The sequence below is a fragment of the Sapajus apella genome, unplaced genomic scaffold (assembly GCF_009761245.1).
Source record: "Sapajus apella isolate SASKATOON/1434 unplaced genomic scaffold, GSC_monkey_1.0 scaffold25, whole genome shotgun sequence".
Lineage (NCBI taxonomy): Eukaryota > Metazoa > Chordata > Mammalia > Primates > Cebidae > Sapajus > Sapajus apella.
The window spans coordinates 12,240,897-12,258,262 of record NW_022436965.1 but is presented as its reverse complement, the minus strand read 5'-3'; the positions used below and the strand labels follow the sequence as shown (position 1 = coordinate 12,258,262).

The window sequence follows — 17,366 nt, the reverse complement described above, 5'->3', positions numbered from 1 at the left end:
AAGGGAAAGCAATCCAGGAGCCAGCTAAAGCATGAATTCTGGCTCTACCACTTTGTGACTTTGGGCAAGTTACTCACTTAACCTGTGTCTCCATTTTCTCATCTGTAAAATAGGCAAAATAATATAATTTGCTTCTTAGGTTGTATATTTTAGAACTCTTGTTTCCGTAGGAAATATACTGTTAGAATTTTTCTTTTTCCTTTTCTTTTTTTAAATGCTTGTTGACAATCCTTTAGAGTTCTACTGGATTTTGGTGTGCTTGTTAGTTGTAAGGAAATAATGGAAATTGAATGACGTCAACTGCCTGCAGTAGTATTTTGAATTACATAGTACATATATGTGTCTTTGTATCAGTGGTATGCCAAAGAGTGATTGTAACATAAGATCTATGGTTTTTCTAAATATATTTTATAAAAACGGTAGCCCATAGTTGCAAATGTTCTTTAAAATGAAGACAAAAACAAATGCCTAATGACCGTTATTTCTACTGAAACTGAGTGTTATCTGCATTATATGAGAAAAATGGACTTCTGTGTTAGTTGTGACAGCACATTAGCTTAATAAGAAATCCATAAGCCTAATAGATAAGTATGTGTGTGTGTTTATGTATATATATATAATTATGTATGTGTATATATGTAAAAATGTATGTATATGTATATAAATAAATATATAAATATGTATTTAAAACCACTGAAGAAAATGAGTTTGTTTAAATTCCGTTTTTAAGTGAGGAATTCCAATATCACAGGCATGTCCTTGGCTCTATGAGCACATTAAGAGGTAGTATCCAGTAATATCCAACAGTATCCCAAAATACTTTTAGTTGCTTTTCATTGTTTATTAATGAACTTTTGTAGAAATAGAAGTGTTGCTTTTGTTCTTGTAGTATAATCTTTTTCATATGATGAAGTAAAAGTAGGAAAGGATTTCATTGTATTTTCCCATTTGGATTTTGCTTATTTTTCTTTGACCTGTAGTCTTATTCACATGAAAGCTTGAGTTTCTCAACTCAATATCAGGAGACTGATATTTGATTTTGCCTACTCCTTAAAATACTTCCTCCTAGACAATTGCCATTCCAGAAAAAAAAAAAAAAAAAAAAAAAAGCAGTCTACTAAGTCATCTTAGTGGGAAGAGCAAAGTAAAACTCTAGTGATTAACCAGAAGTTTTAAAAATATTTTGTGGCTATCATAATTGTTACTTATTTGACATGGCCCTTTCTAAACACTTGTAAGTACTTTGCTAACTATATGAATTAATACTTCTTTATCAGAGAGCAGAAGTGTGTATGTTATGTGTGTCTGTGTATTGTGCTGGCATCCCGTCTTTATAAAAATGAAATTAAATAAAATTTTAATGGCATTTCTGAATAAGTGGGTGACTTTGGTGTTTGTCATTCAGATTATAAACAATGGTTTCCTTTTTAAATATGAATTCTAAAAAGAATGCAGTGGGAAGACCCACATATCAGAATGCCAATCTTGTTTATGGGGAAACCTGAAAAGACACTGTTTATGATTAGAAGAAGCTGAGTTTTTATATGATCATCTGGTGTTCAAAAGAGGAAACACACTAACAGCATAGTGTAACCTGAGTTAGTTTGCTTTGAGATGTGTTTTCTGCTTGGAAGAGGAGAATATGGGTATTAACAGGGTGGCTTGTTCATTAATTTATTTGATAAGGAATAAAATTGATATGCAAGTTTTTTGTTTTTTGTTTTGTTTTGTTTTTAAGATGGAGTTTTACTCTTGCCGCACTGGAATGCAATAGTGCAATCTTGGCTCACCTTAACCTCCTTCTCTCGGGTTCAAGCAATTCTCCTGCCTCAGCCTCCCAAGTAGCTGTGATTACAGGTGCCCCCCACCACCACACCTGGCTAATTTTTGTATTTTTAGTAGAGATGGGGTTTCACCGTGTTGGCCAGGCTGGTTTTAATCTCCTCACCTCAGGTGATCCACCTGCCTCGGTCTCCCAAACTGCTGGGATTACAGGCGTGAGCCACCGCACCTGGATGTAATTTTTAATTATATACCACTAGCTTATTTTTGTGCCCATTGATTTGCAAAAAGATCATGCATTTATGGTTTCAGGATTTCTTAATGGCTAGCATATTGAATTGTATACCTGTACCAAAGTCAGAATCCCATAATATTACTTTTTTATGGGATGGAGGGAAATACATTATCTGCATTCTTCAAAATTCAGAAAGTATACTATTTGGTTGATTCATAACTAGGAAAGAAGAATTTCACAGCCTTTTAGAAACACAATATTTGTCGATATTGAATTTTGAAACTATCATAGGTATAGCTTCCGGGAGTTCACTTATCCCTGTTTTCAGACCATTTATTTATTCAACAGATACTTAGTAAGCACTCACTATGTGGCAGACAGTATACTTAGCGTTGCAGGTACAGCAGCGAACAAGGCAGTATAGTCTCTGCCACTGCCCAGATTCCGAGTGATACAGTTCTCTCCAGTTGCTGAAACAAATGAAAAAAGCACGTAAGTGGAATGTCCTTTTGAAAATTCAGTATATTGTTCCAATAATATGTACATGGTAAGGGTACGGTGGCAGCAGGGACTTTGTCTTATTTCCCACTTATCCCCAGAGTTTAGGAAAATGCCCGACATTAGTCAGTACTTAACATTATGCCTGACATTAGTCAGTACTTAAATGGTGGTTGGATGGATGAATATATTTCACTCATCAAACCTTTTTAAAGTATTTAGAGTTAGGAGGACTTTAGCTTAACTTAAGGACAGGGGTCATAGGATATCTATTTTCTGACGCCAGAGCCTAGCACTGTGTATGTTATGTGCTGAAATAAGAACATTAAGGAATTCATCTCCATCTTGTGCAGTTTCAAGTAACTTACTGAAGCCAATAGAATTAAATGCCAAGGAAAGATAGTCCTTTCATCATTTACCCAGTTAGGACCTACTTCTACTGGTGGGATCGTGGTCAGTAGAAGTTGCTTCTCAGAGTAATTTCCACTTAACCTTCAGTGTCTATGAACCTAAAGCCATGTGCAGGAAGGAAAATGCAGCTTTTGGGATAGAGACTGAAGTGACTGATAAAATTTTAATCTTCTCCTGCAGCATGAGTGAGTTTTGCAAGAAGCTGGAGAAGCACGAGTAAATGCTGCACTATTTAGCCATGAGTTCAAGCTAGAAAGTGGCTGAAATCCATGTCTATGCAGTGAATTGGCTTCTTGGCTAGGAATAGCCTCTTAGAGTTTGACAGAGTTTTGAACTGATGCATTAGATCACACAATTTGACCATTCAACTCAGCACCAAGCCTGTTCATTTTGGATAGGTGAGGCCACTTCAGCCATTTTATTTCTACAAATAATCACTATGTTATGATTATTTGGTTTTACATTTCTCCCCTGTATAAAGAGTTGGGTAGGGTTGTCTTGACTAATCCATCTTATGTGGTCCTTACCCAGCACTAAACTTAATAAAAGTTTGTATTAGGTTGAACTACATAAAAATGCTGTGTTTTTAAGTAAAAAAATAGTCAAATACCAGCATTGAACAAATGAATAATAAGAAAAATTCAAGCAGTGAATGAGTTGTTGGACTAGATGATTTTAAAGATCTCTTCCAGTACTGGGATTCCATACCTTATAATTCAAACACAAGTAACATCATCAATCAATTCCAATACTTAGTTACCAACTTATTAAACCATGATCCTCATATTATACACAAACATAGCACCGTGTTCTTGTCCTTCTTGGAACTTATCACAATGATTTAGTTATTTTTTATACTAGATGATTATGTGTTCCTCATCTTAATGTGTATAATATGTATCTAATATGTAAGATATATAATACATATATATGTAAATATAAATGGGTAGATAGATGTTAGATACAGTGTATGTGTTTCCATCAGCTATTTGTTAAAAGGTAGATGATAGATTAATACTACTGTATTGTTTTCATTTCTCTTCTGTTCCACTGCTTTAAAGTGACAGGTAGAGTCCACTATGAATTTTTTCATTGGTCACTTCTGACCTGCTAACCTCAGCAACTGAGCACCTGCATAATGTGTTAGGTCATCATATTAATAATGAAGATTACATAGTTGATCTGCCTTTTTATGGGGACAATATATAAATAAAACTCTAGAAATATGACTGATTTTAAAACAAACTAAAGTGATGACTGAGAACAGTAATGCCATCTATAATTTCATTGCATCTAGTAGAAAATTAGTTTTGCAAAGCCACTCAATATATAAAATTGTTTTGATTATTCTTTATTTTTAAAATGAAGTTCTCAGATTTAATCTCAATACGAAATCTCTTGATTACAGCAAAGCAGATTTTTATCTGTCAGTAAGTTAAAAAAAAAAATGAGGGGGAAAAGCAAGCATCAACTTCCAGGGGTCTAATAACTTCCTAACTTCATGGGACTTGCCTAACAGTAGATAGACTTTTCATTTTAAAACTTTGCCCTTAGTAGTCAACACTACCCTCAACACAGCTACAGACTATATAACATAGAGTCTGCATAATACAAGACATTTCTGTATGAGTAAAGTATTAAATATTTCTAAAAATAATTTTTAAGAAATGAAGTTCTGGCTTAAGACCTGAATAAAGGGTTTTAGGGAAATAAAAACTTTGTTCTTTTTCTAAATTTTAGACTTTTCCATTATGGTAAGTTAAATTGATCTGTTTAATAAAGTAGTTTAAGATAGTAATGTATGTGTGCTAACAGACTTCTATCTCCGCATCAGCTGTGAGATTTACCTGGTTTTTGTACTCTGAAGAGTTTATATTTAAATTCAACATAATAACTTTTAAAATAAGAATCTCTGAACTTAGTTTTATTTTAGACTGCTTATGACAAAATCACTTCTTAAAGTGCACAGATGCACACATCCGCCCTCCCATCCTTTGTGATAGAAAAAATGAATTACTTAGCTTGGTAAATCACATTGCTTCTCCTGAAGTATACTGCCTGCACCCAGTGCTGTGAAAGAAAGCCGAGTGAGTGAGTAAGGAAGGGTGGCTATTGTTTAGTACTCTATAGTGAAAGAACGAAAGAACAGGATTGGGGGTGGGGTGGGGTTGGGGCCAGGATTGAGTTTAACTGGCATTGGCTCTTGCTTTTCTGCATTCCAAACCGTCTGAGGCACGGAGTGAGAGCAAAAAGGGAGAGAGCAGGAAAGCGAGCACAGGCGAGTACAGTATACAAAGTGTTTTGAGTTTCTGACTGGCTTGCTGGAAAGATCATGTTAGCACTCACAGAAACTTCACAGGATGCCGACCCCAGGTAAGAGTTCCTAGAGTGTGAGACTGAAATGAAAAGTCATGTATTTAAGGGGAATCTGTTTTTTTTAAAAATTACACAAATACAGTGACTATTTACCTTTATGATTATTGGCTTTAAAAAAAAAATAGGTTGGTTTTTATTACTGTGAGTTCCAGAAATACTTTGTGGAAGCTCTCTGTTAGCATTCCAGTAGAAAATCCAGCACAAGAGTAACCATCTGAGAAACTCAGATTAATTAAAAGAATAATGACCATAGCAAAATTATTAACACTGCAGCATTTACTTGTTCTGTCAATAATATGAAATGGATCCTTATTCTGGATCTTTCCTGAAATTCTTTATGAAATATAAAGACACCTGGGAACAGGTAAAGCTCATTTCTCTCTGAGCGAGATGAAGTATATTGACCATCAACAAGATGTTAACAGCCTTGCTTGAATCTCAGTAACACATAATCAATCTGTGTCGTTCAAAAGTTCAACAGGTTTGATCCATAGACAACAGTAAGAGCATTCAAATGAGAACTTTGCTTGTTATTTTTGCCCAAGGTAGGCTTTTAATATCCTCTGCCAAGATGACAAGTAAGAAAATTTATTGACTTATTGAAAGTTAAATCTGAAAGAGACTTGGAGATGATCTAGTCTAGTCTCCATTTTCAGTGAAAATTTTGTGGCCTAAGGTTGCCCAAGGTCAGAATTAGGAACAGAATTGAAATGAAAACCTAGATCTCCTTATTCTCTGTTTAACATGTTTTTCATAGAACCAATTATATTTAGGGTTATATCTTATCTATACTACATCTGCTAGCCCCAACTACAATGAATTATTGCCTAAATAGACCATGTCCATCGTAAACCTAGATTGAAATCATATGGGGAGGAGATACTAAGGATAGGATGTCATCAAATCACTATTGATACATGCTCTTGACCAAAAGCAAAAATATATAACAAAATATTTATCAAGAGGAGAAAGTGGCTTTCACTAAAGGAAAATGATTATAGTTTCTATGCTGCTTTTATGTAAAGAATTACATGGCTGTGGCATATTCTGAATTACAAAACTCTTTCAAATTGATTTTAACTTTTAAAAGACTTTAGAACTTCTCAGTTTTCTGTATAAATATGTTAGTAAACTTTTTTCTGTATGCAAATATCTATTTTTGTAACGTATCTATTTTACTGAAAACAAATTATATTCGCTGCCTTTCTTACATTTACTCAAAGAAAAATATGAGTAACATTTTTTTAATTATCTAGCTATTTTGACCAATTGTTTTCTTATCCAAGGTCCAGTTCTGTTTCTCTCTGCTTTATTATAAGGCTCCTCTGTCACTTCATCTCGTGAATTATGTGTTAGAGGATAATTTAAGTGAAGGATCTTGAGAGCCACAACAGACAGTGAACATCTGTCTTCATACATTTTCATTTAGTTCCTAAAAAAGGTTGCTGCCCTTTCCATTTTTCTGGAGACCATTGTGGGGATGAGAGGCCACACTATTCTAGTGAGCTAAATAGTAAAGATAGCTACTGTCAACAGAATCTGTTATGGCCCTTTACAACTCCTGGGAACAAGTTAGCTTGATTTGGCTATAAGCACAGTAAAGGGATGTTGTCCTTTTGTATTAAAGCCTGACCTGCTCATTCCAGTTTTTGGCTGGGTCTGTGTAAGTGCAGCACTGATTTACAAGTCTGTGTGGGATGGGCAGTAAGTTGTAAGGAATAGTTTCATTACTCCTCTCAGCTATATCAGAAACCAAATTACAAAGTGAATTCTCCACCCACTGGGAAAGAAGAGACTGTTTGTCTTACTGGAGAATCCATTATTGAAGCACATTGTTTTTAAGAGGACTGATGGCTGTGAAAATGAGAGCATAAATGCTCTGTCCAACTTAACAGTTTTACACAAAGTGTAGATTCTTCTCTCAGCTTTTATCCTGCTTTGAATATGTGAAAGGACTGCCATGCTATATCTATGTATATTATGTTGTGTGTGTATATTATATGATAGTAAGAATGAGAGAGTAAAATGGGCCTTTGGCCTGAGTATGTTTCTGATGCGAGAAATAATCAGAAGTCATTAATCTATTGCTGGTATTTTGCTAAGTTAAAAGAAACTATTTTATTAACCAAGCTAATCATTGTAAAACTCACTACCATGCACTACAAAGAGAAAAATACTCAAAAGAAGCACACTTCTTTTTTTCTTCTGAAAACAAATGTCAGATTATGCAGGGTCATTCTTTCCATGCTACAAAAAGACAATAAAAAGGTGCCCACTTTGTAGCTAAAGACAAATTTTATTTTTAAACAAGTTTTTATTGATGTATAATGCATGTGTATAGTTATGGGGTTCTTGTGATAATTTAATATGCTTATACATTTTGTAAAGATCTAATCAGTATACTTGGGATACCCATCACCTTAAATAAAGACAAATTTTAACTGGGAATAGAGTGGGTAGAGTGAAATGAGTAACATGAAAAAGAAACTCTCATATGTATGTGAAATAATTTTCTTTTGACCAGTGTTTTCTTGAAGGCAGACCTATTTTCACTATTCATGATTTCCTCCTTGATACTGTTTTAAAATTTTTTTCCCATGAACAATCTATACATAAACATCATTTGTGTATTAAATTTTCAAAGAAGGTAAAGGGCTCTGCTATATAGCAACAACATTTTCTGAAAAAGATTGGCTATATTTGATCAAAACTTTTGACTCATTCAAAGGAGCTCCTCTCTTTGTTGTTGCAATTTCTCTTTATCTCTTGGGCATAATTCTGTGTTATGCATCCCAGTTAAATCCCAAGAATGAAATATCTTCAAACAAAAATGAAGGCAAAAGATAGGGGCCAGGGGCAGGGACTTGAAGCTGGACATGTAAATTATTCTGAGCTTTCAAATTAATTCTTTACTCATGAAAGTTACCCAGTTATCCACCCAAAACTCTGAGAATCCTTTTATGTAGACAACATGCTTGCGTTTCCCCTTCTGCTCCAGTCTTGACCTTCAGCAGTCTCTAAAGAGGAAAAGTGTTTGTTACACTTTTTGTTCTCTTTTGTTCTTTCATGCTCCCTTGTGGTTGTTCATTGTTGTTCTTGTTTTCACTTCCCTGTATATCAGTTTTAGTGAGAAGCAGGTGACTATTGTATTGCAAAATAAGGTTCACTGGATTCTTACATTCGAGTTGCATAAGCTTTCTTAAAATATGTGACTCTTATGTGCAGAAACAGAAACAAAAATTTTTGTCCTGTTGTTCCTAGTGAACAATGATTCAAGAAAATGAGTCATGACTCAGCGATATGAATTCTCTTTTAGCTGTGGTTATTTTTAAGTGCTGATGGGAATTCCATCTATCAAAATTCCACATTTAATTCTGGGTATGATCTCAGCTTGTGTTTGGAAGCCTTAAGCATTGCCACTCAGAATACTTTCTTTGTACATACTTGACAAGTAAGAGAGACTTACTGAGTCAGTGATTAAAATTCAGATGAAGGCCTTTGTCCTCTCTGGTACCCTTCTTGCCCCTACTCAAACTGTGTCATTAAGCTGAATTGTAAGTACTGTTAACTCAGGCACATGAAGAGGGAACCAATGAGGAGATTCTGTTAACAATATGATCCTGTTAATAATATGACTCTATAGAACTCCACATTTTGTCATTCTCAAGTTTGCAGTATTTTTTGAGTAAATGAGTTGCTGAAAAGCACCTTGAAAAATTAGTTTAGGTTTGTGCAGCCCTGTTCTTTGAAGAAGAAAAGATATATGGTTCTGCTCGCTCTTTCTAATGTCAGATCTTGGAAAGTAAGCAACTTGAGCTGCTGGAATAAAGCAGGTGTCGTTCAGGATTAAGTGTTGCCTAGGATAGCCAGCCTGTTGGACAGGTTGCTGACTGATGTCCTGAATCCAATTCCAGAGATTACGGGGTAACTTGAAAAATGTTATAACAGCACTGTTGTGTAACTATTCATAAATACTACTTTTAGGTTATATGAAGATTAGTAAAACTGGGTATTCTTTCCATTTTTAAGATTCTGGTTTGTAACTTTTTACTAAAATAGTTCAAATGGGTTGTGTGTGCCTCTTGAGTCAGATAGGAGAAGGTAATATGTCTGGGTCCCTACTTCAATCACTCTTCCTTCCAGGAACACCTGAAATATGAAGTTTCTGGTAAATAAGTGAAATGAAATAAAAAAGAGAAGTGATTTGTCAAAATGAGTACAAGAAGAACCACCAGAAACTTAGCTTGTGTGATTACATAGAATTGAGTTTGTTCGGTCAAAGGACAAGGGAAGATGTGATAAGTCTATTAACAGGGAAGGATCATCATCTCCTGTGTACTGATAGCTCATTTCTAAGAGTTTGCCGAGCATGGTTATAGAATATTTCTTATCAGCGTTTTCTCAAAGTATGGGAAACTGGTCACTCAAACAAAGGGGAAATAGATTATTTAAAAGCTTTCAGCATGTGGTAGAGGAATTGCATTATGCAGTATTTGGCCTGCTTTTTTTTTTTTGAATCTCTATTGTACAACTGAAATTTAAGGAGATTTTTTATTAATTAAAGTATATTATCTTTCATATAATTTACTACTTCAGCCAGGTCAGGTGGCTCACACCTGTAATCTCAACACTTTAGGAGGCTGAGTCAGGAGGATTGCCTGAGGCCAGCCCTGGCAACATAGTGAGACATCCTTTCTACAGAAAATTTAAAAATCAGCCAGGCATTGTGGCATGCACCTGTAGTCCCAGCTACTCAGAAGGCTGAGGCAAGAGAATTGCTTGAGCTCAGGAATCAAGGCTGCAGAGAGCTATGATCATATCACTGCACTCCAGCCTAGGCGACACAGCAAAACCTTGTATCTTTAAAAAAAAAGAAAAGAAAAGAAAAGAAATTGCTATATACATCCTGGTATTTTCCTTGAAGCATTTTTCCTCCACCTGAAGTCCAGTGAAATGTCAGTGTAGTTTCCTGAAACAGTAAATATGCTGTTTTATGAACAACATCATTTACTTGCCTGGGTACAATTGCTAAAATTTTGAAATATGCTTTTAGTATGTTTAGCTTTATTTATTTCCTTCCCCTATAAAAACCGCACTTGGAAAATAATTGATGATCAACTTTTAAAGTTAAGTTTTTAAAGTAGCTTTTTAAAATTAATTAAAATTAACTAAAGCCCTTACCATTCTCTTCTCATCTCTGAGAAATGGTATAGACCATTTTTATTAAACAAAAATGTAGTATAAAGAAGAAACCCTGGAAGTTACTGCTATCATTACAAGGAATGAAAACTAGTCTCTCTTGGAAACATTTTTTAGCTTATACAAGATCAAAATGTACTAGGCAGAGGACATTTATTGTAATACAAAAGGTAGAAGTCTAGTGGAGGTATAGCTGTTTGTCCCCATTGCCTCAGTAAATCTGTTTAGGCCAACACTTGATGACACTGCTTTATTTTGGTTTCGTTTGGTTTTTTTAATGGAAGGGTATTTAAAACCAGAAGCCAGGCTTTCAGCTGGTCTTTATTTATTTATTTATTTTTAAATTTTTATTATTTTTTTTAAGACAGAGTCTCACTCTGTCACCCAGGCTGGAGTACAGTAGCTTGATTTCTGCTCACAGCAACCTTTGCCTCCCAGTTCAAGTGATTCTCCTGCCTCAGCCTCCTGAGTAGCTGGGATTACAGATGCCTGCCACCACGTCTGATTAATTTTTGTATTTTTTTTTTTTTGTAGGGATGGGGTTTCACCATGTTGGGCAGGCTGGTCTCGAACTCCTGACCTTGTGATCCACCTGCGTCAGCCTCCCAAAGTGCTGGGATTATAGGCAAAAACCACCTCATCCAGCCTCAGCTGGTCTTTTTTAAAAGGAATAGCCAATCAATTATTTACCTGTTTTTCTCAGAATCTATCTTTGCAGAACAAACTGCAAAATGTTTTTGACAATGAAATTTTAATTTTCAAGAAATAGTGAGCTTGAAGGGTGTGACTATTGCTGTCAAGTGCTATGATTTATGACAGCTTCCCAGTGGGTTTCTCCCAGTGTCAGAATTATAAACCTATTTTCATTTTACTTTGCTCCTGAATTAAATATTTAAAGGTAGACTTTTGTTTCTCTTTTCCCCATCAAACCTGTGTTATGGGAGAACAGAAACTGTTTTAAGGCTTTTCAGATTTAGTTCAGATGTTGCTTATGTTACATTTTCTCTGATGGTCTGAAAAAAGAAATTTTTAAATTTTAACATTTGATCATAATATATAACAGACTCTTACTCATCAGTGAGAAAAAAGCAAGACTGGAATGCTCATTTTACAAAAGAGGCAATCCAGATGACCATTTAGTATATGACAAGGTACGCAGTTATTGTTAGTCATCAGGGAAATGCAAATTTAAACCAAAATAGGATCACACAATCATCAAAATGTCTAAAATGAGAATAAAAGAAAATACCAAATGCTGATAGGTGTCTGGAACAAAAATAATTTTCATACCGTATTGACCTGTACAATTCCTTTGAAGAACTAGTTGGCATTATCTCCTAAAGCTGAACAATGCTCAGTGACCCGGCAGTTACTCTCCTATTTATGTACCCAATAGAAATGTATACCTAGGTTCATCAGAAGACCTGTACAAAAATGCTTATAACAGCACTATATTTAACAGCTAAAAATTGGAAACTTCCCAAATGCTCATCAGCAGTAGAATGAATAAGTTGTGGTTTGCTTATAAAATTGAATTCTATACAGCAATGAAAAAGAACAAACTACTGCTTCATGTGATAGAATGCATGAACCTCACAAATGTATGTTGAGCATGAAAAATCTCAAAAGAATACTTACTGAATGATTCCATTTATATAGAGTTCAGACTGATCTAGAATGATGAAAATCATGATACTGATTATCCTTATGGGGGTAATGACTGCAAAGGATATATAAGAGAGGCCTCTGGCTGCTGGTAATGTTCTGTGGTGGTGTCTTTTCTCATTCAGATGCTGGGTACTATGATGAATTCCATTTGTGAAAACTTACTGACCTGTGCATATGTTATTGTACACTTTTCTTTTTTCTTTCTTTCTTTTTCTTTTTCTCTTGAGGCAGGGTCTTGCTCTGTCATCCAGGTTGGAGTGCAGTGGCCCAACTGATTGTAGCTCACTGTGACCTCAAACTCGTTGACTCAAATAATCCTCCCGCCTCTCAGCCTTCTGAGTAGCTGGGAGTATAGGTACACACGACTATGCCTGGCTAATGTTTAAAAATTTTTTTTTATAGAGATGGGGTCTTGCTGTCTTGCCCAAACTGGTCTTAAATTCCTAGCCTCAAGCAATCCTCCCATCTTGGCCTCCCAAAGAGCTAGTATTACAGGCATGAGCTACCATACCCAACACATACATTTTTCTGCATGTATGTTATGCTTCAGTAAAAAGTTCAAGAAAAATATTCCTACTATAAGCTCTCTGTTTTGTAAAGAAACAAAACAAAGACAAAAAACTCTAGGCAACTTCCATATTGATGGAAGTAATGTTCTGTAAAAGTCCTTTTGTTTACACAGTCCTTTTTGTGTGAACAGGATACCAGGTTTATTTTCATATTGTAAGTTTTCCAGTTTGACTAGGCACAGTGGCTGACACCTGTAATCCCAGCACTTTGGGAGGCCGAGGCGGGTGGATCCATGAGGTTAGGAGATTGAGACCATCCTGGCCAACATGGTGAAGCCCCGTCTCTACTTAAAAAAATAAAAAATAAAAATTAGCTGGGTGTGGTGGTGTACCCCTTGCCTAGCCTCCTGTAGTGCCAGCTACTCAGGAGGCTGAGGCAAGGGAATCATTTGAACCTGGGAGGCAGAGGTTGCAGTGAGCTGAGTTTGCATCACTGCACTGCAGTCTGGCAACAGAGTGAGACTCCATCTCACAAAAAAAGAAGGAAAAAGAGAAAGTTTTCCAGTCTGTGTGTGCCATCAAGGACTTTACATTTGGGGTCATTGAATAGGTTAGATGAGGAGAGCATTTGGAAACCAGGCTTGTATATGTATCCTCAAAATAAAATTTCATTATGTAAATAATAGAAGACTTTGTAAAGCTCTGAGCTTACTGTATAAAAACACTAATCTTGTAGTCATACCTTAATTGAAAATATTTTATAGTAGTAATATATATAAAAAGATATATATATATATATATGTACTCAACACATTAACTTTTATATATAGTTACTAAAGAGTTGACGATACAAATTTAGTAAGAATTTTCTATATTTTTGGTTTTAATATAATTTTGCTTTAAAAACATGTATCTGGACTTACAAAGGATATGTGATTCCTTGTTATATTGGAAGAAAAATAACAGCTTTTTCATCACTGCGAAATGTGAAAATATCCAATACAACAAATGGAAGATGCCTAATAAATGTTAATATCCTTCTTTGTCTTTACAAAACTACAAACATGACATACTCTTTACCTTCTCAGATTAAGCTCTGCCACCCATGCTGTTCTTCCTGTTCAGAACCACTAAAACACATGTGTTTAGTTTTATTTCTGGATTCTTGTATAGCAGTCTTCTTCACTAGTTCTTTCATATCACCTGTTTTACTCAAACTTCATGTTTTAATGTTAGCATATTATTTATTTGTTGCTATGTAAAAAGTTACCACAAACTTAGCAAGTTAAAACAACATTCATTTTCCGTCTCCGTGTGCTTGCCCCCTTCACCCCCGCTTTCTTTCTCTCTCTCTCTCCCCCCGCCCCCAAGACAGGGTCTCACTTTGTTACCCAGGCTGGAGTGCAATGGCATGATCACAGCTCACTGCACCCTCAGCCTCCTGCGCTCAAGCAATCCTCCCATCTCAGCCACCTGAGCAGCTGGGACTATGTCACCACACCTGGCTAACATTTTTGTATATATTTATATTTTTTGTAGAGACAGGGTTTCACCATTGTTGCTCATCTTGGTCTTAAACTCCTGAATTCAGGCAATCCACCCGCCTTGGCCTCCCAAAGTGCTGGGATTTCAGGTGTGAGCCACTGCTCCCAGCCTATTTCAGTTTCTATACATCAGAAGTCTAGGCAGACTGTAGCTGGTTTTCTGCTCTGGGTGTTACAAGGCCAAAACAGACATATCAGCCAGACCGCATTCTCATCTGGAGCTCGGAGTCCTCTTTCAAACGTTCAGGTTGTCAGCAGAATTCAGTTCTTCGCAGTGGTAGGACTGAGATCCCTGTTTTTTGGCTTGCTGTTGGCAAGGAGTCACTCCCAGCTTCTAGAGGCCACTGTTATGTCCCATTCCCATGGCCCTCTGACTACATGGCAGCTTGATTCTTAAAAGCCAGTGAGAGAATCTTACTCTGGTTGGCTTTATTAGTTCACTCTCATATTGCTAAAAAGAAATACCTGAAACTGGGTAATTTATAAAGAAAAGATACCTAATTGGCTCATGGTTCTGCAGGCTATACAGGAAGCATGACAGCATCTGCTTCTGGGGAAGCCTCAGGGAGCTTTTACTCATGGCAGAAGGCAAAATGAGATCAGGCTTTTTACATGTAGGCAGGAGCAAGACTTGGGGGAGGAAGGTGTACACACTTTAAAACAACCAGAGCTCATGAGAACTCACTATCCTGATGACAGGACCAAGGGGGCATGGTGTTAAACCATGAGAAACTGACCCTCATGATCCAGTCGCCTACAACCAGGCTCCACCTCCCACATCGAGGATTTTTTTTTTTTTTTTTTTGAGATGGGGCCTCGTTCTGTCGCCAGGCTGGAGTGCAATGGCGTGATCTTGGCTAACTGCAACCTTCGCCTCCTGGGTTTAAGCAATTCTCTTGCCTCAGCCTCCCGAGTAGCTGGGACTACAGGTGCATGTCACCACACCTGGCTAATTTTTTGTATTTTTAGTAGAGATGGGGTTCCACCGTGTTACCCAGGGTTGATCTCCTGACCTCATGATCTGCCCATCTTGGCCTCCCAAAGTGCTGGGATTATAGGCATGAGCCACCGCATCCTCCTGGGGATTATAATTCAACATGAGGTTTGGACAGGGACACAGATCCAAACCATATCATTCCACCCCTAGCCCTTCCCAAATCTCATGTTCTTCTCACATTTCAAAATATAGTCATGCCTTCCCAACAATCTTCAAAGTCTGAACTCATTCCAGTGTTAACTCAAAAGTCCAAAGCCCAAAGTCTCATCTTAGACAAGTCTAGTCCCTTTTGCCTATGAGCCTGTAAAATCAAACACAAGTTAGTTACTTCCAAGATACAATGAAAGTATAGGCATTGGGTAAATTGTCCCATTCCAAAAGGGAGAAAGTGGCCAAAAGAAAGGGCTACAGTCTGAAATCCTGCAAGTCTGAAACCCAGCAGGGCAGCCATTAACCCTTTTCCCATTTAGAAAACAAAAAGTGCAGATTGCTGCCAGTGCTCCTTTAATTTTACATAAACATGCTCTTGAGGCTGAAGCAAATCTGACTGATTTTCAATGTGAAAACAAAATATAAAAACTGTTCTTGGAGTTATTTCTAAGTAGAACTAACATCAGAATCATCTGAATCATCAGAATTGTCTATTTCAGAAAAATTGGATTCATCTAATGAATCTTTGGCCAACTATTCCAGAGTGATGTTAACATCACACATAGAAATGCTGCATTTTCTAGGATTTGACATTTTTAGCAATCGAGAATTACTGTATTTTCTAAGTGGAAATACCACTACTAAAAACAGAGTATTATAAATAGAATGATGTCTTTTGTTTTCAAAGTTAATATACTAGAGCGATTCAAAATTAATAATAAAAATGAGATGTTTCATAGCAAAGTTATCTTGGGGTAAATGCTGAAACTGCAGGCTCTGCCAGCAAGTGTTCTCAGAGCAAACAGGAGAAGAATTAAATCTTAAAGCTCCGAAATAGTCTCCTTTGATTCCATTTCCTACATCTTGGACACACTGATGTAAGAGGTGGGCTCCCAAGGCCTTGGGCAGTCTGCTCCAGTGGCCTTGGAGGGGTCAGCCCCTGCACTGTCCTCATGGGCTGTTGTTGAGTCCTGTGGTTTTTCCAGGTGCAGGGTGCAAGCTCTTGGTGGCCCCACCATTCCAGAGTCTGGAGGATGGTGGCCGTCTTCTCATAGCTCTACTAGGCAGTGCCCCAATGGGAATTTTGTGTGGGGGCTCCAACCCCACATTTATCCTCTGCACTGCCCTAGGAGAGGTTCTCCATTAGGGCTCTGCCCCTACATTAGGCTTCTTTCTGCCTGGACATCCAGGCTTTTCCATACATTCTCTGAAATCTAGGTGGAGGCTCCCAACCCTCAGCTCTTACACTCTGTGTACCCACAGGCTTAACACCACATTGTTAAGGCTCTCGGCTTGCACTCTCTGAAGCAGCGGCCTGAGTTGTACATGGGTCCCTTTGAGCCATGGATGGAGTTAAACAGCTGGGACATAGAGAGCAGTGTCCTGATGCTGCAGTGGGCAGCAGGCCCTGGACCTTGCCCACAGAACCATTCTTTCCTCTTAGACTTACAGTGATGGGAGGGGCTGCTAACAAGGTCTCAGAAATGCCTTCAAGGCCTTTTCCCTAGTGTCTTGGCTATGAGTATTTGGCTTCTTTTCACTTATGTAAATTTCTGCAACCTGTTTGAATTCCTCCCCTGAAAATGGGCTTTTCTTTTCTGCCACATGTCCAGGGTGTAAATTTTCAAGATTTTACTCTCTGTTTCCCCTTTAAATATAGGTTCCAGTTTTACATTACGTCTTTGCTCACGCATATGAGCGTAGGTTGTAGAAGCAACCAGGCCACATCTTGATTGTTTTGATGCTTAGAAATTTCTTCTGCTAAATATACTACATCATCATGCTCAAGTTCAAAGTTCCACAGATCCCTAGGGCAGGAGCAGAAGCCACCAGGTTCTTTGCTAATGCATAACAAAAGTGACCTTTGCTTCAGTACCCATTAAGTTCCTCATCTCCATCCTCTTCAGCCTGTACTTCACTGTTTATATCACTATCAGTATTTTGGTTACAACCGTTTAACCAGTCTCTAGGGAGTTCCAAATTTTTCCTAATCTTCC

General features: G+C 37.1%; 1 protein-coding gene across 6 annotated transcripts in view; it reads left to right on the top strand.

The window, feature by feature from the left end:
* RASAL2 (RAS protein activator like 2) overlaps positions 1–17,366 on the top strand; it is a 371,400-nt gene that overhangs the window by 228,305 nt on the left and 125,729 nt on the right. For 2 of the 6 annotated variants that reach the window (XM_032291304.1, XM_032291302.1), the window contains exon 1: positions 1,978–5,299. The exons of the other annotated variants lie outside the window; for them this stretch is intronic. In XM_032291304.1, coding sequence (XP_032147195.1) covers positions 5,287–5,299 — 13 coding nt within the window. In that variant the 5' untranslated portion in view covers positions 1,978–5,286. Of the gene's footprint in view, positions 1–1,977; positions 5,300–17,366 lie in introns of those variants that run through there. 6 annotated transcript variants of the gene reach the window in all.